This window comes from Lichenostomus cassidix, chromosome 11 (assembly GCF_008360975.1).
Source record: "Lichenostomus cassidix isolate B80296 chromosome 11, HeHo_3.0, whole genome shotgun sequence".
In the NCBI taxonomy this organism is placed as follows: domain Eukaryota; kingdom Metazoa; phylum Chordata; class Aves; order Passeriformes; family Meliphagidae; genus Lichenostomus; species Lichenostomus cassidix.
Window position 1 is genome coordinate 5,377,448 of NC_139492.1, and position 25,514 is coordinate 5,402,961.

Here is a 25,514-nt window from a genome sequence, read left to right on the forward strand (position 1 = left end):
CACAGTACTTCAGCGTGCTGCCTGCCGAAGGGGCGATGCTGACCCAAGAGCTGGACTCGATAATGTTCAGGAGGGGAGAAGGAAAAGGATAGCTTCGTGTAAAATGGAAAATTGTCACCCGCTAGAAATCAAGTTCTCTTTCAGGTAGATGAAAAACGTGAGCTTTCAGGTGCTGCTTCTGACTTCTCAGTAGTGCAGTGAGGGCAGTTTCAGTGACTCAGATCATCCCACCAAGTTCTAGGGCATCTCAAAGGGGAGCTCTGCTTAAAAACCTGATGACATGATATGGCCCTGTATTTTGATTGTTTTATGATGGAGTGAAGTGAAAGAGACTTCACATCCTCTTATCATCTGATCCCAGCTAAGCATGCCTGTCTCTAGTAAGAGATGACACTGCATCAGGCTTGCCTTGTCACAGAGCCACTTAATGCTAGATCCAAAGATTTCTTACCATTTTGGTCCATACTGCCTCTTTTTTGTCTTTTCTTTCCTTTTTTACCCCTCCTTTTTCTTTTGTTAATCCTGTGGATTTTTTTTTTTGTTGTTTTGTTTTGGGTTTTTTTTTGGTTTTGTTTTGTTGTTTTTTCTTTTGCTACAGGCCTTAGAAAGTCCAGAGAGAGCTGAGGAGTGGATAAAAAAAAATCCAAAGGACTTCCTCCAACTTTTGAGAGTTATTTGTTCTAAACAATCAATCCCAAAGGTTAAGTGCTAGAAACGTTCAGGTCTCTGAGCCCCTCTTCACTGCAGTTCTCCATGTCAAAGGGCATTTCAGCTTTGAAAGGCTCCTCAAGCCCTCGACCCAGTTCGTTTAAAGCCACCTTTCCCTGAGAGCCTCCAGTGTCCCTTGGCAGAGTGCTGTCCTGCTCTTTGAATGGGATTATCTGCCCAGTTTATGTGAGAGGCAAAGGCCTCTCCGAAGGATGCTCCAGCCTCTCCAGGATGGGGGGTTTATCTCCAGACCCAGCTTCATAAACCAAACACTTTTTTTTCCTTTGTGTTTTTTCCCCCCTGCTGTTGATGCAACTCACTGGCAGCAGTAAGGTCATCCCTCCCTGGGGCTGGTGGCCCTGAAGGGACAGGACCTGTTGCCATCCCTCTGCCCAGCTGGTCCAGCCCCTGCCGAGGGTCGAGCTGCAAGGTCAAGGTGCGGCTCTGAGCCCTCCTGCAGCATCTGCACCCACGAGAGCCTGTGTCAGTGGGCACTGGCTGCTGCTGGAGGTCACTCTGCTGCTGCTGAGGTCCCTCTGGAGGTGATGGACACCAGCCTCGCTGTTGGTGACAGCAGGCATGGGTGGCTTGGTGTCTGGAGCCGATGCTGTGTCTCACCCCTCCCCAGTGCAGGGGCACCAACCTGCCCTTTGGCATCTGACCTGCTGTTGCACCAGGGTTTGAGTAATGGTTCAAGCTCCAGATTCTGGTTAATTCGAGTTCCATTTTCTGGTTAATGTGTAATCTGTGGGTAAACTGGTTGCTATTGGCCGAGCAGGGAATTATCTCCTCTCATAAAGACAAGGCTGCTCGTTATTTTGTCTCCCACCTTCCCTTCCCTGACTGAGCCTTTACCGATGCCCAGGTGTTTTTTCAGGGGCTCATTTAAAGCTTTGCTGCTGCCTTTGCTAAGAGCAAGGAAGGGAAAGGACAAGGGCAGTCATCAGCAGAGCCCCTGCTGAAGTGGTGCTGCAGCCCCCAAGGTGGCACAGAACCCCAAGCTGACTGCAGCCAGGATCACTTCTGGTCCAGCCACATCCCTGCACCCCGCTGTCACTTCAGGCTTCCTTGCAGGCAAAGTTAGGAGCAGGCAAAAGGATTTTTAAAGTACTGTGAATTGACTGAGTAGTGAAGAACGAGGAGAGCAGTGCTGCCTCCCTGAAGTGTCTTCTTTCTCGGAGGAAAAAAACCAAACATCCTATTTGAACGATTTGAGAGATAAGAGAAAACCTTCCTAGAAACAGGCTTCCTAGAATAGGGTGACAAAGGGAAAATTCCCATCACACCCCCAGCCTGAGAGGGGAAAAAAGCTTTCTCCCATTTTGGCATTGTTATGAAAATCTTGCCTTGCAAATTAAAAAAAAATGCAGCCTTCCTTAGGCTGCGCTTGAATTTCAGCCTGAAACACACCAAGTGGCCAACTGAAGGGGAAAATAATTAGGTACACATTTTAATATTCACTAAAGCGAAGTGAGTATTGGGGTTCTCTGTATGAGTCATTGCAGGGGAGCGCCCACCTTTGCCGCAGGACTGCTTGCTGAGGACTAATTGGAACCGCTCTGCTCTGAATAACCTACATTCATTAATCACCCCTTGCTTGACTCTGGCCTCAATCCTGCTCCCATTGAACTCGGAGGTGCAATCCCTGGGGATTTCAAAGGGGAGCAGGATCCCCCTGTTCTCGCCCAGGTAAAAAGCAGGGGGAATGCTGTCCAAGCCAGGCAATCGGGTGTCAAAATGTGTGCGTGGTCTTAATCTCGCCATCACTAACAACATCCTATTTTTCCCATAGTCCTACAGTGCTTTCCTATTTATTAACTACATTACAAAGAACTTTCATGTGCTGGGAGATACGTGCATGGACAGCAGCCCTTTGCTGGCTGGGAAACGGTGTGCACTGGGGCTCAGCCCCCTCCTCCCTCCCCAGCCCACCTTGCCCCTAAGCCTTTTTTATTTCCACCCCCAAAAATGACACACAACCCTCTGCCCAGCCTCCAGGCTTCTACTGAGCAGAGTCCAAGAGTATTTTTTTGGTTTTGCTGCAGCATTTTCCCTGCTTGAGAAATGTCATCCTAAAAAAAAGAGGGAGAAGGGAGGGAAATATCCCAGTCACACCAGTTCATGTTTATTTCCTGAACAATTTCTCCCTAGGCATGTGGCGAGAACTGCCCGTTTGCAAACTGACCAGGGAGAGATTCTATTTATTAGAAAGTCTTCTTCACCCTTTTAAAACAAAACCGCCAGCGCTGAATCAAAATGTCACTTGAAAACTCCCCCCACGCAAAACATGGCAGCAAATTTTTAGTTTAAAAAATGAACTTTCCCAGCTCTTTTTTTCCTTTCCCTTCCGAAAGCTTTTGTGCAGCTGTTTCCTCCCCCTCCCTCTGCGTAGTGTGTAGGAAGTTCTTGATCTAGAATCATTCATAATTTTAATACCAATTTCTATTTGACATAATATACTAATATCAGATAGTGTAGCTGCTTCCTGGATTTAGGGAGGAAATGATGCATATATCAGAATTATCTGCTCAGATGCCAGAACTACATTGGTGTCATTTCAGCATGTGCTGTGTTGAAAGGAAATCCTCTATATTTATTACTCCGATCATCAGAGGAGCTAAATGGACCCACTGTTTCTGACACCTGTTCAGATGGCTGAATTTAAAATTTCACGCAGGAAAAAAAAAAATCCTACGTACTTCAATGTTAGGAATTAAGATTTTTTAATACACTTTTTTCCCTCCCTCTTTCCAAATCGCTGTGTTGCGAGCGGCTGCCATGAGGCTTGGGCATTCCAGGGGTAGCTATGGAGAGTGGGATAGATTTTGTTTGTTCAGCTCAGACAAAAACCAATCCTGCTTGTATGCACACACACTGTCTGTAACCAAATGCTTCAGATCTCTGTTTTAAGTGCAGGTCTCGGTATGAATAACACAATGTAGCACACCCCAGAACGTGGCAGAGGTGAGCGGCCAAGAAAGAACTCGTCTTTTCGGGAGGGAGCTGAGCACTCAACCACTTCGTAATTTTAAGGCTCTTCTAATGAATTTTTTTGGGCATGGCAGGTACAAATCAATAGATTAAAATACTGTACACTCTGCTGCATCTAATTCTTGACTGCCTGAAATTGCGGGGGAGGACCGAGAATAACATTTGTCACTCTGAGGGCTGAGTGCATTCAGATTTGTGAGCTCTAAGCCAACACAATGCAAAAATAGTCCAGGATGTGACTTAACTTTTCAAGTGAAAAGCAAAAGGCCAGGGATCTGCGAGGCTGTAGTTGGCAGACAGGCAGCTCCATCCCGAGCTATCTATCACCGTATCGGGATGACCTGGCACAGTGTGACAACATCTCAGTGCCCTCGATGCATGCTGCCTGTATTTCAGCACTCTCTGAAATGATCATTTTCTTTCACTATCGCTGTACCAAATCTTTCCCCCCCAAATTCCGGCTTTTAAAACTGTGCCACTTGTGACGCACGGTGAAGCGTGCAGGCCTGTAGTCGTGGTGCAGTGAGTGACGAGGACGGAGCTTGCCCTGCCTCTCTCCTTCCTTGGTTTGAAACCTTGTGGGCTTTGTGACATGGTTTTCTTTTTTTTTTTAAATTAATAAATGTTATTGTTTTATAATGCATCTCTGTACAACGTCTTACATGGAAGGAATCAAAGCGACAGCAGAAGTTTGCTAGAAGTGTTGTTTCTTCACCATGCAGAAAAAAAATCCCCAGTCAATAACAAATCGAGCAGTGTCCTCAAGTTTCCAGCGGGGGTAGAGGATGGAGTGTCCCTGGGTGCTGCTCTCAATTGTTAATTCATAAAGACCCACAGTCCTGAGCAATGTTCCCCCAGCTAGTCCTGATACAGCAGAGATGCCGATGGCTGTGGACGGAGGCGTTGAGCCTCAACGCCCTTTTCTAGCGAAGGCTCTGGCGTTTCCCTGACCCTCAGTCCTTGGGGTTTGTGTTAAATCTGGGCGTCCCGAAAAGCAGCAGGGTGTGGGGACAGCGGGGTGTCCGCAGAGCTCATGCCCAAACGGCTTTGCCTCCCTGCCGCCAGCCCAGCACCTGCCGCGGTCTGGGGAGCAGCAGCACTGGGGAGGGTTCTGGCACAGCGTTTCACATCCCTGCTTCCAGCAGCTCCAGAATGCCCCGGCGCGGGGCTGTCTGTGCAGGGATGCAGCCCCTCCTCGTCCCTCACGGCGCCGCGGCCGGCGGGGTGGCTCGGGGGGCGGCTGGGCTGCCCTGAGCCCGGCCCGCCCTGAGCCCGGCCCGGCCAGGCCGCCACGGCCGGGGACAGCCGGGCCCAGCGCCGGCCAGGGCAGAGCCCCAGGCACAGCCCCAGCTAAGGCACAGCCGCGGGCACAGCACAGCCCCTCAGCTCCGGGCACAGCCCTCGGCCCGGGCACAGTCCTGCCCCAGGCTCAGCCCCCGGCCCCAGTACAGTCCCTGGCCCGGGCACAACCCCTGAGCCCCGGGCACAACCCCTGAGCCCCGGGCACAACCCCTGAGCCCCGGGCACAGCCCCTGACCCCGGGCACAGCCCCTGAGCCCCGGGCACAGCCCTGCCCGAGGCCCAGCCCCGGCCCCGCGGGCTGCAGAGCCGCCCAGCCGCGGCCCCAGCTCGGCCAGGTGCGGGACAGGTCCCGCCGCCCGGGAGGGCCGGGAAGGTGAGCACCGCATCCGCTGTTTGTTTGTTTCTTGTTTGTTTCTCTCTAAATCCCATCCCTGCTACAAAAGGGGAGTCTGGGCGGAACTGTGGATCCGTCTGTCCGCGCATCCAGAGCGGAGCTCCGGTTGTCACCCGGCGGCTCCAGCGGGCTGCGGGGCCCTAGGTATGTCCGCAGAGCACTTCCCTCGGCTTTGGTCACAGCATTTCAGTCTCTTTTTCTTTTCTTTTTCTTTTTCTTTTTCTTTTTCTTTTTCTTTTTCTTTTTCTTTTTCTTTTTCTTTTTCTTTTTCTTTTTCTTTTTCTTTTTCTTTTTCTTCTTTTTCTTTTCTTTTTCTTTTCTTCTTTTTCTTCTTTTTCTTCTTTTTCTTCTTTTTCTTCTTTTTCTTCTTTTTCTTCTTTTTCTTTTGTTTCCCTTTTTCTTTCTTTTCTTTTTTTCTTCCCTTTCCCTTTCCCTTTCTCTTTCCCTTTCCCTTTCCCTTTCCCTTTCCCTTTCCCTTTCCCTTTCTCTTTCCCTTTCCCTTTCTTTTTCCCTTTTCCTTTTTCTCTTTTGCTTTTTCTTTTCCTTTTTCTCTTCCCTTTTTCCTTTTCCATTTTCCTCTTTCTTTTTCCCTTTTAATTTTTCCTTTTTCCCTTTCTTTTTCCTTCTTATTTTTCCTTCTTTTTTTCCTTTCTTTCCTTCTTTTTTTTTCTTCTCCCCTGTTTCTTCCTCTCTTTTTTCATTTCTTGCTCTTAAATTTCCCCGCTTTCCTTCCTTTCTTTTTCCATTACACCTGTGTTCACACAGAGACAAATCTAAACCCAACTGCAATCAAAGGGAGCTTTTTAAATGACTTTTTGGATCAGGCCTCGAGTTCTCTGCAGGGAACACGACTGGGAGCAGGCAGGATTTACATTTCATGGTTTTTAAAGAATCTGAAGTGAGGGGAACGGCGTTTGCCGAGGCTGAGTTTCGCAAGTCTATGTGGATGTACCTCGGAATGTGTATATGATTAAGCTTAAAGCCCTTTTCTGTAAGAAAGCAGGCAGATTCCCTTTCATGCAGCCTGAACCCTGCCTCTCCAATTTTGAAACAAAAGTTCTTGCCAAGGCCTTGGCAATGGGATGTCACTGCTAAAGGGGATGGAATCAGCGTGTTTATTGGTGTCATCTTCCAAAGCTGAGGTGTCTCCACTGCAAACAGCCCCTGCTCCTTCAAGCACTGAGAGCCGTGGCAGTGAAACATGAGGGGCAATAATAATGAGCCCAAAATTGAACCAAACAAGACCTATTTTGTTTCTTTTTTTTCTCTCTTCCCCCTTCCCCCCAACTTAACTGCTTCCAAACTCCCTGATGAAAGCATTTTAATATGTAGGAAGAGCTGCTGGAGTCTGCAATGCGATTCAGTGTTCTGTGGTGTGGGATGAACAGATTTTCCTTTCCGTAGGGTTTCCTCCTGCAAAGTCATTGTAGAGGAGGGAATACTGTAAGATTAAATCTGGTTAAAATACTATATTCATGTCACACCAGATACGGTCTCCAGACTGTGCACAGTCTTTCAGCTTCCTTTATTGTGAAATCCTTTTAAAATAGCACAGTATAGTGTAGAGAACTTATTGAAGTATAACTGTCTTACACCAACTCTGTCAGATAAAATGAAGGAAAGTGATCAGGCTTCTTAAATTAATAAATCTGCTTAGTGTCTCTGTCTGCCTTCACGCTCTCTTACTGTCTTTGACTCTTTCCTTGTTAATAAACTGATAGTTAAATAAAGCTGCTAAGTGAAGCAATGCACCTTGTCGGTGGAAGAGGGTTGGAGCCTCCTGGTTCCAGGTCTGCTGTGCTGTGAATGCTTGCGGGTTTAGGGCAGGGATGGCCACAGCAAAGACTAAAAGCAGGCTGACCACATCAGTTTCTGGATGCTCCTGAGGTGTGAGGCTTGAGTACCTGTTCCTCTCAGCCTCTGCATTAATAACAGGATGAATTAACCGATTGGCATGAAAGGAGAGGTCGTCCTGAGGAAAATGACACCAAAGGTCCACAGGAGTCATTTGCTTTTAGAGATCCTGGGCCAGGTGCCAAGTATTGCATTTATGGAAGCACCGTCCCCTTTCTCAAAAAAAATTAAAAAACCAAACTGAGAAACCAAACCTGAAAGAAAAAACAAAACAAAGCAAAAAGGCAACATCCCTTTCAGTGGCATGTGGGATCCTTCCAATGGGGAGGTTTTTTCAAGAGGGGACCTTTGGGTGGGCTGTGGGACAGGGATCATTCAGCTGGAGCTGGCACTAAATGTGCTGTCGACTTTTGTTTTCAGAGCTGCAGAGCTAATCTGGAATCAAAATGCTGGAAAAGCGCCTATAGTTTGTCTTGCCTTTTTTTTTTTTTTTTTTTTTAATTCAAGTAGATCAGACTTGTGGTTTATTCTTGCTCTGATTCTGCTGCACGGTTACAATAAATGGATGGAGCTCAAGCATTCCTGCAGGCGCTTTATAGGAAATATATGTGCATGCCTGTGTATGCACACTCAGGGAGAGAAAGTTGACTGTAAGGGACACAACAAAATATCCATATTTAAGAAATGTGGATTGACTCACTGACTTATCTCACTTATTGTACAAAGATTCACTCTATGTTGAAATTTTTTTTAAATTAGATTTTAAATATGTGTTGACAGGATGAATTTGTGCAGTGTGAGTAACTGCAGGGGGAAATGACAGCTCTGCTTTTGTTATTAAACTACTGTCTTGAAAATAATGGAGTGTGTACAAAAATTGATTATTATTTTGCCAATTACATTAGTGCAGCTAATAACGATCATTAAGAAAGAAATACAGAAAGCTACATGCTTTCAGATCTTTGAAAGTGATATTCACTGGTGAAACAAAAATATGTGGTTTTAAGGTAATTTGTCAGTAAGAATCTCCTGTTATTAATGTGAAGTAAATACTAGATGTGTGAGCTAGAAATGTTTCACTTCAAACTGTGTACATTTCTTCTTCACTCAGTCAGAGTTAATAAACTGTACAAGAGATTTTCTAAATTTAATTTAGGATTTGCATATAAAAGGTCCTATTCTGTACCATAGTGGCACAACAGACAGGCTTTACAATGTTAAATATTCCTTTTAATAATAGTTTATTTTAATATATTTACTAAATTAGGTACCCGAGAGAATCATCTACAACGGTGATGTGAAAATCCCTGTTACCTGAGGTCAAAAAAAAAAAGGTATGTTTTCCTTTTCATTAGCAATTTGACATATTTCAGCAGGGGTGGTAATTTCACTGCTTTGTTTTCTGCTGCTAAGATGGTGCTTTTTGCTCCAGCTCTGGGGAGCCAGTGACAGGCTGTGGTGCCTTTTCCTGGGCTTTTGGGTGAGGCTGACTTTCAGGTGCCTACAAGAGCCACTTGCAATGATGGGGCTTTGTACTTTTGTCAGCCAGGCGGCTCTCCCGTGTCCCACAACTCATATATAATCCCTTGCAAATGTTTTCTTCCTTTTTCTTCAAATGCTGGCGTTCAGACATCAGCTACGGGGATTAAGGATGGGTCTTCTGAAGATCTCCCTCAGATCTTGATGAAAATCATGAGTCTGTGTTAGATGACTTCAGTACTTACAAATTACAATGGAGTTTAATTCACAGCACTGCTTTCCTCTGGAAATTCATGTTCATTCAATCTGTCAACATTGACTAAAAAATATGCCGCTAATGAAAATGTGGGAATTAAAACTTTCAATCCCTTCCCCTGCTAGACTCAAACAGGGACTTTATTTTTTTTTTCCGTGGAATCTGATTTTTATTGACCTTGACTATAAAAATACTAAGTGGGTTAAATGAGCACCAAGGTTGCAATGACAGATTCCTGTGTGAATTTTTTTATGAAACCTCCTATTTTAGTTAAGAACACAGGCTGCTGTGCAGCCTGCCGTGCTTTGATCAATGGTTAAATGCTGTTAGAAACTGCTGAATTTTATTAGCTCATAGAATTAAGCTTGTTTTAAATAACAGATTTATTTAAAGAAATGTAAATAATAAATTAAAATAGTATATGTATTTGTTAATTTTGAAAATACATTTAAATAATAGATTAATTATTTAAAATTTAAATTAGGATGGGGAGGATGTAATTGGTGTTCTAAACTATACATTAAATGGAACTGAGAGGAGTTTCTGATGGTGTATGGGCTGTAGGAATAGGTTTCTCAAGGAGCACTTTAAGACCTTCATTTTGAGCCTCATGCACCTCTTACTTCCCTGAGGAACACCCTGGGTAGGGTTTTGTCTGCATTGCATTTTTTTTAATGTTTTTCACCACTGTAAATGAGAGGGGAACCAGACCTCTTGTTTTTGGGTGGTTTTTTTTTTTTGTGAAAAATTAGAGTGCAATATGCTTTTTTGCAATAGAGCCAAGTTGCTATTCAGCTGAAGTAAATACATGAAGTGTGTATTTTTAATTGCAAAGGTGCAGCACATGTTTCATCAACTTGCTCCTAGGGAAACATTTCTAATTTCAATAATCCCATAGGAAAACTTGCAATGCTTCCTGTAATTCATATATGTGTCTATTAGATTTATATAAATAAGTTATATATATTCTTGTTATCCATATAATAAAAAATGAAATCTTTTTCCTTTATTGGCACTTGTGATCTCAAGACTTGCTTAGCCTGCTGTTCCCTGGGAAAATTCCTTGTGTCCTCCTTCAGTATTTTGTGGTTCTAGTTTCACATATTATAGACAAAAAACCAACAAAACAACCAGCAGCAAAATCTGTTAGTTTTAAGCAAATAGCTCTTGGGTCTTGGAAGAGTTAACAAACTTTTATGGCAAGGTTCAGACAGTTCTGACCCCTATGGTAATATTTCATCTAAGGTTACTGTTGGGAGAGAAATCAAATTTCAGCTGTGAACATGATTGACAGGTGAAAGCAAGAGAGAGAAAGACATCTGGTCAGATGGGGAATTTGGGCAGGAGAAGGACAATTCAGGGAAGTGTCTCTGTGATATTAGGAATAATAAGCTTAGATATGAAAACTCGGATCCTCCATGCTGTCTGGAAGAGAGCTCACTTGATATTCATGGAGGTGGCTTGGGCTGGGGGAATTTAAGACTGTACATTTATAGTAGTGGACAGTAGTCTCCATGGTCTGACTTACTAACTTGGCTCCTTTGAAGGCATTATGTTATTTCTGGCGAACTTTTAGGATTTTAAGGCCGTTTACTTCATGAGTATGACTGGAATATTTGGTGGCTGCTGGTTAAGAGGTTCTCACCATAAGGTCTGGCAGGTCAGGCAGCAGCAGGGGTGGTGGAGGTCAGTGGTGGTGTCACTCCACATCCCCCAGCCTGCTGGGACTTCAGAGAGTTTTCAGAGTAAGCACTGCAGGACGATTTTTGTGTTTATGACATACACTGTTATACCAGCAACAAAATTAGTTGCTACCCCATAAAATACCACGAAGATCCACTGTGGTGTTTTACAAAGCAACTGTTATTTTCCAAGGGCTATGTTTTGTCTCATTCCAGCTCCCAGTAGCACCAGCTAACATCCCTCACAATACATACATAACCTCAGGTGTATTTCATTGTGCTTCAGTGTATTTTATTTGGTGCCAACAAGCTTTTCCATCCTCCTCTATCATGGAACCAACAGAAATAAAATATCCCTCTTTTTCCTGATCAGCATGATGATGCTGGAAAGTAGAATTTGCTTCTGACATAAAAAACTGTAGCCAGGCTTTCTCTTAAAAAGGGCAAGGAAAAAAATCTGCTGGTTTTTATCACTGCGTGTAATAATGTTTCAGTTTTCAAAGAGGCTCTGAAGGACTTTTTTAGAGCTCCAAGGGCAGGATGTGGCAATGATGGACCCTGGGATCTAAACGGCATCTTACCTACATCCCAGGTGAGAGGAGACATCCTGGGTGGCCTTCTGGCCCCACTGTAGGCTTTGGTAAAATCTCTCTTGAATTCCCGGGGCCAGCACTTCCACCGCAATGGGAATATCTGCAGGGAAGGTTGTACTAATAAAAAACAAAATCTGAACTCATACAGCAGTAGCTGAGCTGCGAATTCCCTGGATGGATGTTCTTATTTGGGAGTAAGGGTGGATTTCCCCCCTCCCCAATACAGCTAAGCTGCTTTCAAAATAAAATAAATTAACCAGGAAAATCCACTCTTATTCTAGAATAGGTGTGTGCACCCAGGCAGTGGATAGCACTGCAGTATAGTTTACTTCCTAATTTCCCCACATGGATGAGACCTAAACTAAGGGGAGAATAAGGAGCAGTAAAACATAGAAATGTATTTTCTGTTCCTTTTCCAGTTTGCCTCTAGACCTTTCACACAGGGGAAATCATGGCACTCTGAAAATACACATTTGCTTACTTTTCACTGCTATTCCTGCATTTGCACATGCATTTTTAAAAGAGATTTTTTGTTTTGTGCAAGATGTTTTGCATTTCATACTATTCATGTGTATTTTTGATGTGCAGTTCAGTCTGTCTATTGTTCATGACATCATTTCTCTTCTCATGGCCATGTCCTGTGATGTCAAACTGACCAACTTCACTGCAAAATAGATCTTGTTTTTATTCCTAGACTGTACATCTGATAAAAATGAAAATTACAGCTAAGAACTGTAAAAACAATCAAATCTCTTTGTGCATGAGAGAGTTATTTTTAACTTTACGTTGTTGAATTAACACTCCCTGTAAAATGTCTTTATTTTCCAAGGCTCATATCAAGATAACTTCCATGAAATATTATTGGCAAACTTCCCACAGCAGTCAATGGGAGCCTTGTATGTATTTTTCAAGCAGATGTGCTGTATTAAGCCTAAATGAGAATCTTTTTTTATCAAATGGGATGCAATATGTTATTCTTGATTAAAAAATTCGTAGTAACCTCTCCCCCTCCCTTTCTTCTGCTCAAGCATATTTTGTACACTTTACAATATACAATCATTTTACACAGGTAAAAAATAAGTTCTCATGTGTTAAAAAAAGCAGGACTTTACTATGCCTCAAACTCCTTTCTAGCTCATTCCTATGAATTCGAAGTATGAAAATGTCTTGAATCTTTATGAGTGAAGAGAAAGTATATGCCATATGTAACAGCTTCTACTTCTCTAAAATTCCCAGGAAAGTCAACTTCATATTTTCTCTGTGTTTAGAGTAAGCTCTAAAATATTTTCCAGTGATGTAGTTCTTGCTGTTGTTTAGTTCTAATAAAGGATTGTAAGTGCTAAAAAAAAAAAAAAAAAAAAAAGTAATATTTTTAACATCTCTCCTGGGCTTTCTAATTTGTGCCACTTACCAAATGATTCGCACTGTACCAAAATATGGAAGATTGATGAGACAGGAAAAGTACTGATTTAACATCCCACATATAAAATTACTTCTCAGGCTCCACATATAGTCACAATGTTTATAGAGTGAGGAAACTGGGAGCTGGGAGTCACAGTCTGACTCACTTGTGAGACTTTGACCCAGTTATTTGATTCTAGATTCAGCAAAATACTGAAGCACTTTAAACTTGTTATCTGAGGTTTCTTCTAAAGGTCTGTTACCGTTGATCTCTTTATATCTCAGTTTACACAGTTACAAACCTAGATAATTAATTCTTACCTTCTAGGCTTTTGTGGGAGTTAAAAAATAGCTGTAATGTTCCTTGAAGCCCTTTAATGAAAACTGGTTTATTGAAGCACTTGTCATTTACCTTACTTCATACTCTGGGATGAGAAATCACTGGTGTTGCCCAAGTCCCACGCACCGTTTCTACTGGGCTGGAAATTTAGTCTCCTGAGTGCACTGGGCCAGGATTACAAAGATCAGGTGCTTTGGGAGCTGGTAATTTTCTGAATTACACACAACTTTATCCTGATTTTGAACGTGTCAAAATGTAGGCAAAATCAGTTATGTGCCCCCTCTCTCTCTTAAAGACAATATATCTTTAATACCTTTATGTACACACACATATGTGGAATAGCTCCTGTGCACCCACAAGACATGCAGAGGTCACACTGTCCTTGTAATTCCTCTCATTCCTGCCATTACCTTTTTTCCCAAGGTTCGAGCCATTATCATTCAGCAGTTGTGCAGCTTTTCTTTTCTTCCATCCCCAAATTATTATTGTTTCCCTCCTACCTTCTACCCCTCCTGAACTATAATGGAGTCCTCAGCTGTAAATTTGCTAACTATAAAGATTTCTGCTTGAAATGTTTTGAAAATGCTGTGAGAAAAAAAGAAAAATAAAAGAAAGCCTATGAACAACACGCTGTGCCATGCTCCAGCATTGCACTACTATGGGAAAGATAATAAAGATATTAGCACTCATATAATTTCAGATAGGAAATGAAACCAGACATGAAAGAAACACTAGCTCCAGCTGTTGAGTGGGAATCAAACTAGCTATGGGAATTACAGGTATTGTCACCGGAGACAGCCTGACTTCTGAGAAATGACCTCAGGTGTAGGAGCTTGCTGTGGCCCCTTGCAGATATTAACACCTAATTAACAATCTGCAAGAGCATCCTACATCTTAATCACCAGTGAGGTGAGAATGACAATCACAAGGAGGAGAAGGAGAAGGGAAATGGTAATTTTTCCTCTGCACGCATCATCTAATAACCATGGTTATTCAGATGCAGCTAAATGCGATTTCCTTTTAGTCATTTCTGTCTATTGGAAGGCACAGTAAGTTCATTTGCTAGCAGGTAGGCAGCGGAGGTGAGAATTGAATTGATCTGAGATACTCTGAAAAATTGACCCTGAGGTCATTCCTAGTTTAAATTGGGAAGTAAGGCTGAGCTCATGTCTTCTCTTTCTTCTCTCCCCTCTCCCTACTCTCCCTCTTTTTGTGTTTTCAGGCATATTAGTCTGTACAGTGTAATTACTTAAACATACTCTGATGGTGGGGAGCCTTGTTCCCTCAAAGTTAATCAAAATAAAGAGAGCTTTTGTTAGCGGTGATAGGTAATTAAATCGCGGCTCGGCGTCGCACAGGGCCTTTGTGCCGGGTTATTGACGGCAGAGCCAGGCTCCCCGGCCCTGCTGCGGCAGCACAGCCTGGAGAAGGCACCGAGATTCAGGCCCAGGATGAATTTGGGAAAGGGCGTGTGAAGGCCTGGAAATCTTAACGGGGCCTGCTGTAAAGGATAGGGGTGCATGCAGAGTCTCCCAGAGGAAAGGCGATTTGCCAGTGGAGAGGTGCACATTTCAGAGAGGAGAAAATCAGAGGTGGCATTTCTCCTGCCTGTCCACAATCTTCTGGTTGTGACTTTAGCCAGCAACAGCTGTAAGTATGGATGGGAGCAACCTACTAACCCAATTTCAGGTCCAGTGTAGACACCTAGGGCCAAATCCTGCTTCCTATTACCTGGTGTAAATGCTCAGGAGCATGGGGCAGCTGATGGAGAGGCTCTGGGCTTCGTCCCATGCCAGAGGGCTGGTGCTAGTAAAAAGCAAGCAAGAAAGTAAATCAAACACCAGATTTGTTCAGTGCCACCAAAGCCAAGGCAGGAGTCACCTCCCTGGGATCTGTGGGGATGCTCCAGCTTGCCTCTGTATCGCTCGGGCAGGATCTGATGGAGTTTTAATGTAATGCCTTTTAATGGGTGCTTTTATGTGCGTTTCCAAACAGCTTCCACTTTCAAATGTCTTTACAAGAGAGTTAAAACAAGAGGCAGGCAGGGAATGAGGAATAAGCACATAAGTACACCTTGTAGTCTTCATTCTGCAGAGGCTCTACCTACGGCACTCCCTTGCTGTGCTCAGAAAAAACCTCTTTCCACATTGCTTGAACCCAAATTATATTCTAATAAGGAGAGAATGGCAAAGTGAAGACAGCATTATATTAACCACTCAGCTTCCTGGAAACTCCCATAATTTTCTTTTCCATGACAAGAGATAATCTCTGTGTTTTTTGTTATGCTTACTTCTTCGACTACTTTAGCTTTGTTTTCATGTGTTGGCCTTGCACTAAAAAATATAACTTGACATCTTGTGTCTTCTCAGCTAAAAAGGTATCAGTTCCTGGACTTAATGTCAGCTGTACCCAGATCAAAGGCAAGAAACATAAAAGTTGACATATATTATTTATTTCATGGTTTACATCAATGATGCTTCTCTCTATCCTTCTTTGTTATTATTGCTGATGTTTTGCCCATAATGTTGTGCTCGCTTCTCAAAGTGTTTGTCCCCTACAGACAAATATTCATATTAATGTAATCCATCAGCAGCTAGCAAATGCCAGCTCACTTCAGCATTTCCCGCACATCCAAAAATCTCATTGTTTTTGCAGGACTTGGGTGTTCAAAGAATGCAGGATAAGGCCCAGGGGTGGAATTTTGGAGCTGGAGACTTTCTCCCTCAGCCCCAGCAATGCCCGGGGTTGGCTGGAGCATCAGTCTGGGGCTCTGGAGCAGGGAGTGGGAGACACTGCATTCCCTCCCTGCACTGTGAGCTGCTGCAGAGGCGAGATGACTGTCAGGCTTTGAGGGCAGAAAAAGCTCAAAACAGACTTTTTTGTCCAGGAGTTTGTTTCTTTTCCCTCTACCTTTCCCCATCTTTCTTGCCTGCCTTTGGAGTCCTGAGTGAGTAATACAGAGCCTGTCTTACAACTGTGTCCAGAAAACCGTCTGAGATCAGTCACAAATGCTGCTCCAACCTGTGCTTCCCTCTGACTGCTCCATTTAGTGTAAAACTTTCCTTTTTTTCTCTTTGTCAACAACTGTGGCAGGTTTACTTCCTGAGTTACAGAACCAGCTGAAATGCTGAGTCTGATCTTGCCCCCTACCCTCCCACAAGCTATTTTTTTCTGCAATGAAAATAATAATGCTTGAGAACCATCCTTGGGATTTTTTTTTTCCTTTTGTTTTCTTTTGTTTAGTTTGGTTTTATTCTAAAGCTTGCTGACAATTGTCAAATGTTCATTCTAGCAAAGAAGTCCTGGGAGGGTATAGCCCTGCTGCACAGCCGGCAGGAGTAATTTGCAGTGCTCCTTGGAGCTCAGCTATTCAGCCAATGTGTGTCGCTTTACTATTTCTTTAAAATTTAATTGGGATCAGGCAATCAAGTGTCTCCAAATTTTTTGCCTCTTCAGGCTGCAATAAAGCCACTTATAATTTATAATCAAAGTTTGATATCGTTAAACTAAACTGTAAAACCTACTTCAGGGCTTCAGTCGTAAAATAAGTATACGATAAATATTGCAATGGGGCTTGAGTAGCACAGCTCTAACAACAGCACAGTGAATGAATATACACACACACATATTTCACACTTTCCTTTTTTTTTTTTTTGAGTGTGTGTGCATACGTTTAGTTCCAGAGGTAAGAAAGATGTAAATAATAGATAACTGACATGTATTCTTTCTTGGAAGGGTTGAAGCTAAGATAGAAGATTTATAGCCCAAGTAGTTAATTTAAATGCAAAACGAAGTGTTAATTCATTAAAGTCATTTATGCATCAACATCATTTTTATGTCTTTATTTATATTTTCCTGTAATATGCAGCACTGTAGGATTCATCCTGTTTTTTTTCTGTCTGTTGACTGTACTGCTCCTTTGCTTAGATTTTTTTCTAACAAGGCAGCTCATTTAGAAAGAAATGTTTATGTGAAGTGCTTGTCAGTTGGCATTTTTACTGGTGTGCTAACCCAAAGGTAAAATATAAAGGCACGTCTTTTCCTTGCTGGCTTGTTGCTACTAGAAGGGTTCCTCCCTTGTTAGCTTGATAAATAATTTTACTAGCGGGAATCTGCTGAATTTTTATGCTTGCTGTCTATTTTCTGCTTGCTGCAAATAAATTCCAGCACTCAGAGGGCACTAAAACTCCAAACACATGGTATTTTCCCATTTTGTTGCTGGTTGCCTAAAATATTTATTTCATCTTGTGTTTTTAATTAAATTGTTTTATAAAAAAGAGTAGGAAAAAAATCCCTCAAGTTTTACAATTATTTCCAAATGAGTGTTTTTGTTCTGAATTGTTCCTAATATAAAGTCTTGGGTTTAAATAACACATTATCACAGGTACACTAAATGGGTAGTGTTAAATCAGTCATCACTCCAACCACCTAATGGTTTTCAGATTAAGTGCAAGGATTATTTATTGATATATTATCCCTTTAAGCATTTCTTGCAATTTATTATATACTTTTAGTTTTTCTAGTTTGCAATCAAGAAAGTTAATTTAATTTTCCATATGAAAATTTTAGTTTGGTAAGAGAATGCACCAAAAAGGTTTAGACTGTGGGTTATCATGGCAGAAAAAAAGGTTGCAAGAAAATAAACTGGGAAGGCTAAAGTAGAAGAGGAACTGGTTCACTTTTTTACTTTTTTTTTTTTTAAGGTTTCTACAATTTAAAATTTAATTTAATTCAAGAAAGCAACAATCAAACCCAAAAATCTCCTTTTCCTCCCCCACAGCGAACTCTGCCTGTCAGAGGGTGTTTGTCACTGTCGCACATCTGGAGAGTCAGTGCTCCTTGGCAGCACATCCCTCTCAGTGTCTGATCCGGGGGGACTTTGCAGCCTTGCATGGATTGAGGAGCTGTTTTTTGTAAGGCTTCCCTTCAGCAGCGCCGCTGTTTGGTCTGCCTGGGCTCAGGTCCTCCTGCGATGCCCATGGGTACTGCTGCCAGGTGAAGAACAGATTAATTTGCCTCCCACAGGATTCCTCGCTGTGGCTCCTAAGGAACAGTCCCACCTCTTCCCAAAGTTGCAGGGATGCATGGATTCTTTACACACCTGCACAGTTCAGGGAGTGAGCAGAAAAAAACACCTGGATGCAGGCTGGTTACATTGCTGCCTGTCCCATCCTCTCCAAGAGAAGCCTGCTGGGTGCAGGGGATCCAAGCAGGATCTTTGAAATATCTTTGAAGATGGCAGGCAAATCCACAAGAAATTTTAGAATTACTTTCATATTTTTAGCACAATTTATCTAAAAGCAACTGTCAAACTTTGGCCCAAATTCTTGCATTCCTACACCAACCACACTTCTATTCATTGCTTATTTCCATAAGAATTGGGTGATGGGTCTGAGTGGGGTAAGCCCATGCTGCCGCCTGGCTGCCCTGCAGACATCAGCCTTTTCACTTCCATGAGCACATCCCATATCCAGTAGTTGGCTGGTGGGAAGAACTGATGCACCAGCCCTGAGTAGATAAGGGAAAAGCTTGGGCAGTGGGGCAAATTACCTTTGGGGGCTTGGCCATATAAAATCATAAGTGCAACAGGGTTACAAGAAACCTCAGGAGGTTATGTAATCCACCCCTTCACCATGAGGCAGGGTCAGGCAGGTTTACATTATCCCTCATGGATATTTGCATAATCTGTCGTTTAAACCCCCCGTGGAGAGTGTGACACCTCTGTGGAGCCTCCCTGGCAGACCTTCACCACTGTCCCTTCTCAAAAGCATCTCTCCTTGTCTAACCCACAGCTCAGGTCCCTCATGTCCTGACACCGAGGACAACCCATTCCTTTCCTCTTTGCTTTGACCCTTTGCATAATGAAGGCTGTTGTTATGGCTTGCAGCAGCGTCCTTTTCTCTAGACTAAACAGCTCCACGTTTTCTAGTCTTTCTTCATAGGTTATGGTCATGACATTGTTATTTAATATCTTGTCTGAAGAGTCTGCATACAGTAAACTTGCTGGAATTCAATTTACCTGTGTTGAAAAGGACTGTGAGGATGCTGCCTGGAGGCTTTACAGCATCTGAAATGGGAATAATTTAATTCTCACTCTGATATTCTGTCTTTTGCAGGATGGAAGGTACAGAGCATTTCTTTACCCGGGAGTGTTAACTGCAGCCTTCCCACGAATTTACCCTAGTAACAGGAATATTGTAGTGCAACGTGCAGCCAGAATGTAATGACAGGCTGGAGGAATCATGTTTTAACATTTTATAGTTTTATATATGAAAGTAAGAATTGGAGATGGGATTCAGCCTATGTGGTTGTAGGTAACACCTTGGGGTGTACCTTCAAGGTGCTGCATGCCTGATCTGTCCCACAGGTTTCATGAATTTCAATAGCAGCCGAGCAGCTACAGCCATCTGCACACCACCTTTCCCTCTGCTGGTGTTGCTGCTCAGCTCCAGTTTGGGTAGATCCAGATTTTCCATTGTGGCAGAAGGAAGTTTACCCGAAAATGCCACAGGTGAAGGTGAACCAAAGAGGATTTTTCAGCCATCTGCATGGATATTGCTCTTGGCTCTAAGTTGCTTTTTAAAAAGTTGAAAAATACATTTTGTGCTCTTTCAAAGAAGGTTCTCTTTGCTCCTTGTAAAAAAAAAAAAAAGAGAGAGAGGAAACAGAACTTGCTAATTCTGTTTCTCTTGTTGTCTTCCAATGTCTTGCCTGGGAGGTTGGTGGGGAGATATGCTGAAGCAAACCAAAAGTATTTACCTGCAAGTAAATATTCCCCAGGGACTTTTCTTCTCAGATGTGTTGGCACAAATTGCTCTGCAGTGGGATTAATCTGCATGGCAGAATACCAGGCAGCATCTCCTGGAGGTGGATTTAAGTTTTGTAGGATTTTGGCTTCCTAACTGAAGTCTTAACCAAATCGTGTCTTGAAAGGTGCTAATGGATGTGCACACACTGCCACCTCACTCAGACAGACCAGGTACCAGTTCTGGAGGTAAAATATCATAAATTTTGAAGAGTGGTGGTTGGCATGTTCATACTCATAATATACTTTTATGAGGGAAAGATAAGAATGTCCCCTTATGATACAAATATCTCTTTCTTCTTTGAGGTCTGCCTCTGCTTTGCAGTGTATACATCCCCTTTCTTATAAAACTGTTTTGGACATCTATATGCCCCCAGTGATCCACCTCATCAACTTAAAAAGTTGTCTCATCTAAAAGCATGACCTTTCTGTACACAAAGAGAGTGCATGCAGAATCGGGGAAAGCAGCGATCAAGTCAAGTAGATATTTTACCCCAAGCATTTCCTAGTTTTAAAGAAAGATCTTGTTCACGAATATTCACAGAACTCTGTTATGTAGAAAGCAAAATGAGAATGACCTTGCTGAGCCATTGGCTCAAGTCACAGGTGTAGCAGCAGAAGTGAAAATATATGCTTCCTTCTTTAAAGAATGGAGCTAGGGACCAGTTCTTACCATGGGAAAGAAGAGAGAGGAAAATGTATTGTCTTCCTTTCACTAGTTCATTTTTCTTTGCAAAGTGATTAATGCATTACTATAGCGAATTTATTGTATAGCCTGATTACCATTGCATAATAAATCTAAACAACTGTGACTGTCATGGTGATAAGGCTGGCATGATTTTGTCTCCCTTAAAAAAGGTTTATAAGTTAAGCTTAACTTTTAGCTTTCTGTATTTCTGGGATAAAATTTATTTTGGCCATTACAGCTCTATCTGTTTGAAACTGCACTGAAAGGAAATAAGTTTTTCGAAAGGATGGTATATTATAGGAAGAGTTTTACCTTCACTCAATTTGCAAAAGAAAGTGAACATCAGCATTAAAATGGAAATGAAGTTCAGGAGAAAATAATAACTCAGTTGTTTAAAAAAGGTTTTAACATTTAAAAGGGACTTTGCAAATATCAAGGATGGACAACCCAATTAAATTAACTGCATTATAGTCACAGCTGTTAACACCTCGGGCTCAGCTTTTCTCAGACTACTGGAGTTTGCTGAGGGCTTGTCTATGCCAGGGTGAGAGACTTCCATGGAGCTGCAGGAAGAAGGGCTTGTGACTAATGAGAGCCATTTTCTTTGATTCACAGGGAAAGTGGGGCTCCAGTATTGGTGCTGTGGCTGTGCTGAACCAGAGCCCGAGCAAGTGCTGGGGTTGGGATTTCTTGGCCACACAGGCACTTCCCACTGCCCACACTCAGCTCCACTCTGTCACTTCAAACACAGAGATCAGTTGTTTCTCTATGCTTCCCTCTCCCCCTGACCTCACATGGAAGGGCTCTGCACCTCTGTGCTACAGTGGTTCACGTCTGTTCTAGCTGAATGCTGTGGTGAGGGTCACTCTCGTGAGATCACCTAGACTTTGGAGGGTGTGATGTGGAAAGAGATCAGGTTCCCAAGTGCATGGATGTCCATTGAGGCCCTGCTTCTCCCATCAGCCAGAAGGTACCAGTGCAGGGCAGTAGCAGGGTGTGCTATTGCCAGGGGAGCTTCCATGTCCTGGGTTTCCTTCTCTTTCCCAAGGCTCCTGCCCACCACCATGTCTCGCAGACTCATCCTCAGAGCAGCACAAGCTGCTTTGGCAGAAGAAGAGATCATTTGGGCTCTTTGTACATTTTGGTTCACCATTGCTTTGTTGTCCTCCAGGTCTTCAGCACAAAACTTGAGACCAAGGCAGAGAATGGGGCTAATTTAGTTGGTAGAAAACTCAGCTGTCCCCAAGCTGAATAATAACTGTAAGCTGTAAACTGCGAATTGCTTCCAAAAAGGTAGAGCTGAAATTTCTTGCATAGTTGTATGAATTTTGTAGCATGAAGAAAGACTGGGAAAAGGTCATTAACGAGTACAGCCTTCATGAGGTGTGTTGCAGTCAAACTCTAGGAACAACATATTTGGATTAGGAGCTACAGAGTAAATTTTCTTTTATGAAAGTGATAAAGGTGATAGTCTCTTCTCTAGCCTCTGAAAACTCTATATTATCTCTTTGAGAAGGAGATATCTTTATTTTCCATCTCTGATAACCTCTTGCCTCACAGGCTGCCTGCTTGGGCTGACAATACTGGAGTTTGGCTCTGGGGACATGAATTTAGTCTCTCAAATACATCGAGGCTTGCATGCAGGACTGGCAGTAGCTGGTAGTTTATATTTAAAAAGTTGAGGGTCTTTGCCTGATTTTAAGTCCCTGAACTCCTGGCATTTTTTCCTTCTTTCACGTTTTTCCTCAAGTTACATTGTAGATTATCTTGAAGCCAGTAGAGTTCAAAAGGTCTCTATTTAGATATGAATTACTTCATTCAGGAATAAAGAAGGAAAAAAAAAAAAGAAAGGAAGTTACTTGGTACAATCTGGTACAAGCAAGTATCATGGAGAAGGAAAAAAACCCTTAAGCTTTTGCACAGGCTTTCAAGGGCTCAAAGGCTTCTTTTTTTCCCTGGGTATGTTGAACATCTTGAAAATAAACCAGCGTGTTTCAAAAGAGAAGATAGATGTGTCTGTTCAAATAGGCATTGCATTTGGAATTGGTGCCTCTGGTTGTTAAACAGAATCCTTGTTTAACGTCCTCATTAAGAACTGTGACTTGCCACCAGTTTTATGAAGATCAAGTCATTTACTTTTAAAGTAAATTAAAGCAAATTTCTCTGTGGTGACAAGTCAATAAAACAATGGAAGGCTCAAGTTTTTTAATCACCCAACATCTGTTCCTTGTTTTCCTCTAGATGTAGATGCCCTGTGTGCAGCAATAGGTGAACAGAGTGAAAGCTTATAGCTGTAATGGTGGGGACCTACCTTGTCTTGGATTTTTTTTGTGGTGAAGTGGGTTGGGGTTTTTTTGTTGGTTTGTTTTTTTGCTTGTGTTTTTCAAGCAACACCGTAAGCTCTGTCCCCTTTTGGAAAGGGTAATTTTGTAGTTTCCCATGGCAGCACGTTCAAAATTACGTTGCACATTAGTGGTGACAGTCGATGGCTCTGATGCTTTATTTCACTTCTGGAAGCACAGTAAGCTGTTCCAGGGTAGTGCAAGTGGTGAACCACTTCTCGGAAGCCCAGTCAGCACAAATGGAATCCCATCTTTTGTCCGAGCCACCCACACCAGCAGCAGACACCTCTGAGGCTGAGGGATGTTCTCCGAGCCGTGGTGGGAACTAGGTTGTGTAAAAACCTCGCTGAAACCACTTCCACATTGTAGCCACATGTAACCTGTTTGTCTTGAAACGCTGTCTCGGAGAGAAGGCAGCAGATGAAACCCAAGGTATCAGGTCCATTCTACATTTCAACAAGTGCAGGAAGCAAAATGCGCCGTGTTTGTTTTAAGGGTTCGGGAGGGTTTGGCATTTGGTGGTGTGAGAATTGGCTCCCTGCCGTGTGAAATGTTCACATGTGGATTTGTGCTGCGTGGGAAATGCTGGCAGAGTGGAAAAGAGAGGGGAAGCTCTGCTGGGAAAGTAAGAGGGGGCTGAATATTATTCACTTGGGGCACAAGTCTTTTCCTAATTCCTCTTGAGAGGGTAGTTTGTCTTGGACAGCGTAGCATTGACTTTTGGAGTGGTTGAGGAGGACAGGAAGTCATTACTGGATTCATATGAAAATTAGGGAGCTCAGATCATTTTAGACATATAAAAAAAGTCAGTGAAAGTCTGAGGCCTTTGCTGCTGAAACTATCTCACCCTTTGAAATCTGCCCACTCTCTCATACTGGTAATGGACCCCATCTTCTGAGGTGTAGGTATGTCTTTTATCTCATGATGTCTTCTTGTGAGTCCTCAGGTTGAAGACCTTTGGTGGGAGTGGTTTGCCCTCACTCAGACCTTTATGGGGCCAGGAAATGGGCTGCTCTACTTTATGGGAAATGAGTAATTAGGACTCACCAAATTCAAGGTACCTGGCTGTGGGAAGTAGGAAACTTCTCCTTTGTTAGTTTTCTAGAAAAGATCTGACAAATTCTTTGCATGCTTCTGATGCTACACTAGATTTTAATATACAGGAGAACACAGATTTATTGAGCAGTTCTGAAATCTCTGTTTTGTCCAAAGGATGAGTAATATATTACTGTATTTAAAAATATGCAAAAACCACCCCCCCAACCAACGAACAAACCAACAAAAAAAACCTGAAACCAAAATCTTTTGTGTAATAAAAGAAATGGTAGCATTTAGTCCATCCCAAGAATTTTTTGGTAATTGCTGCCTATTTGCAGCATAATAACTGAATATGGGAAAGCATAATTTTAAATAGCTCTCTCTGCTTTATCATTGTCCACATAAAATAATGCTGCACTCAGTCAAAGGAGGAAGCAGGTGAGGCAACCAGCCAAGATGAAGCTGCTATGACATAGGGGTTCCTGCTTAACCCCTCTTTTCCATAGTTTGAGTGGGCTTTGGAAGGATCTGTGATCATCAAGCTTGGACTCATGATATCCAGGAGATGTACACCCAAAGGCAGTGCACAGATGCATCTTTGTAGGAAAAGTGTTTCCTGGGAGCACTGACCCGCAGCGATCTGCAGCCAGCACAGGGACAGAGCCTACTGTGGGAAGGGTCATGGACCACTGCAGGAACAGCCATGCTGCTCCCAATGGGGACATCCTGGCAGCTTCTTGCACCAGAGTCTGGCAGCACTGAGGTCAGATCTTTTTAAGGAAGCTCATTTAAAACCAAGAGCCTGCATTTTATTTTATAAGTGTCATGGTGGTTTTATTTTTTTAAGTGTCATGGTGGTTTTTAGATGTCAAGAAAAGCCAAGGGGATCAGGCCATCCAGGGTCTGCTTCCTTCCTTCCTTTTATTGATGATTAATAGAGATGAATTGCCGAGTGGAGCACAGATTGACCTTAATGGGGAGATCTGTCTTCCACCCAAGGCCAGGCGCCCCAGTTTTTCCTGCCGTGAAATGTCCTGTGAGAGGTCACAAAGTAAATCTCCCTGCAGTGTAACAACGACATGCTGTAGCAACAACTGCCAGGTTTTTACTCCTTACTGACAATTTTTTTGTTACTATTTTATTACTTATTTTGCAGGGCCAGAGGTAGGGACATACATCCTCACTTTGACCCTGGCATATCCAGGTCATTTTCCTCTCTGTCTCTTCACTTACTTTTAGTCATGTAGATAGAAAGTAACTGTAAAGACTTCACAGTCACGCCTGCCCACTGCACACTGCTCCTTCCATTTCTCCTTTCAGGATTAAGTCAAACTTTCACCAAACCCAGTGGAAAACCTTCTTTTGACCATGGTGGTGGTTGTCCTGAGCTCTTACCGAAAACACAGAAGTCTCATAAAGCACAAATGAATATCCCTCAAAGACAATCCTGTTTTATGATCATCTCCTGCTGCATGAGGAGTTCTCTCCATTTCTCTCAGGTTCAGTGGGAGGGTTGGTGCTCAGCTCCTCCTGGGAGCTGCTCAACCCTGGGCAGGATGGGATCATTCCACGGGTTAATTCTGAAATCCATTCATGTAACTGTTTGAATTCCCAGGTTGTACAGTTTGTCTAGAGATCCGC

The 25,514-nt window shown here is 42.9% G+C and overlaps 1 protein-coding gene across 3 annotated transcripts in view; it reads left to right on the top strand.

Moving 5' to 3' along the window:
- The window catches only part of MAF (MAF bZIP transcription factor), a 188,326-nt gene that overhangs the window by 4,103 nt on the left and 158,709 nt on the right, over positions 1–25,514 (top strand). For all 3 annotated transcript variants that reach the window (XR_014854487.1, XM_085071489.1, XM_085071490.1), the window contains exon 2: positions 8,517–8,583. Coding sequence is in view for 2 of the 3 variants with exons in the window: in XM_085071489.1 (XP_084927615.1) it covers positions 8,517–8,550 (34 nt within the window). In the remaining variant the exon portion in view is untranslated. The remainder of the gene's footprint in view (positions 1–8,516; positions 8,584–25,514) is intronic.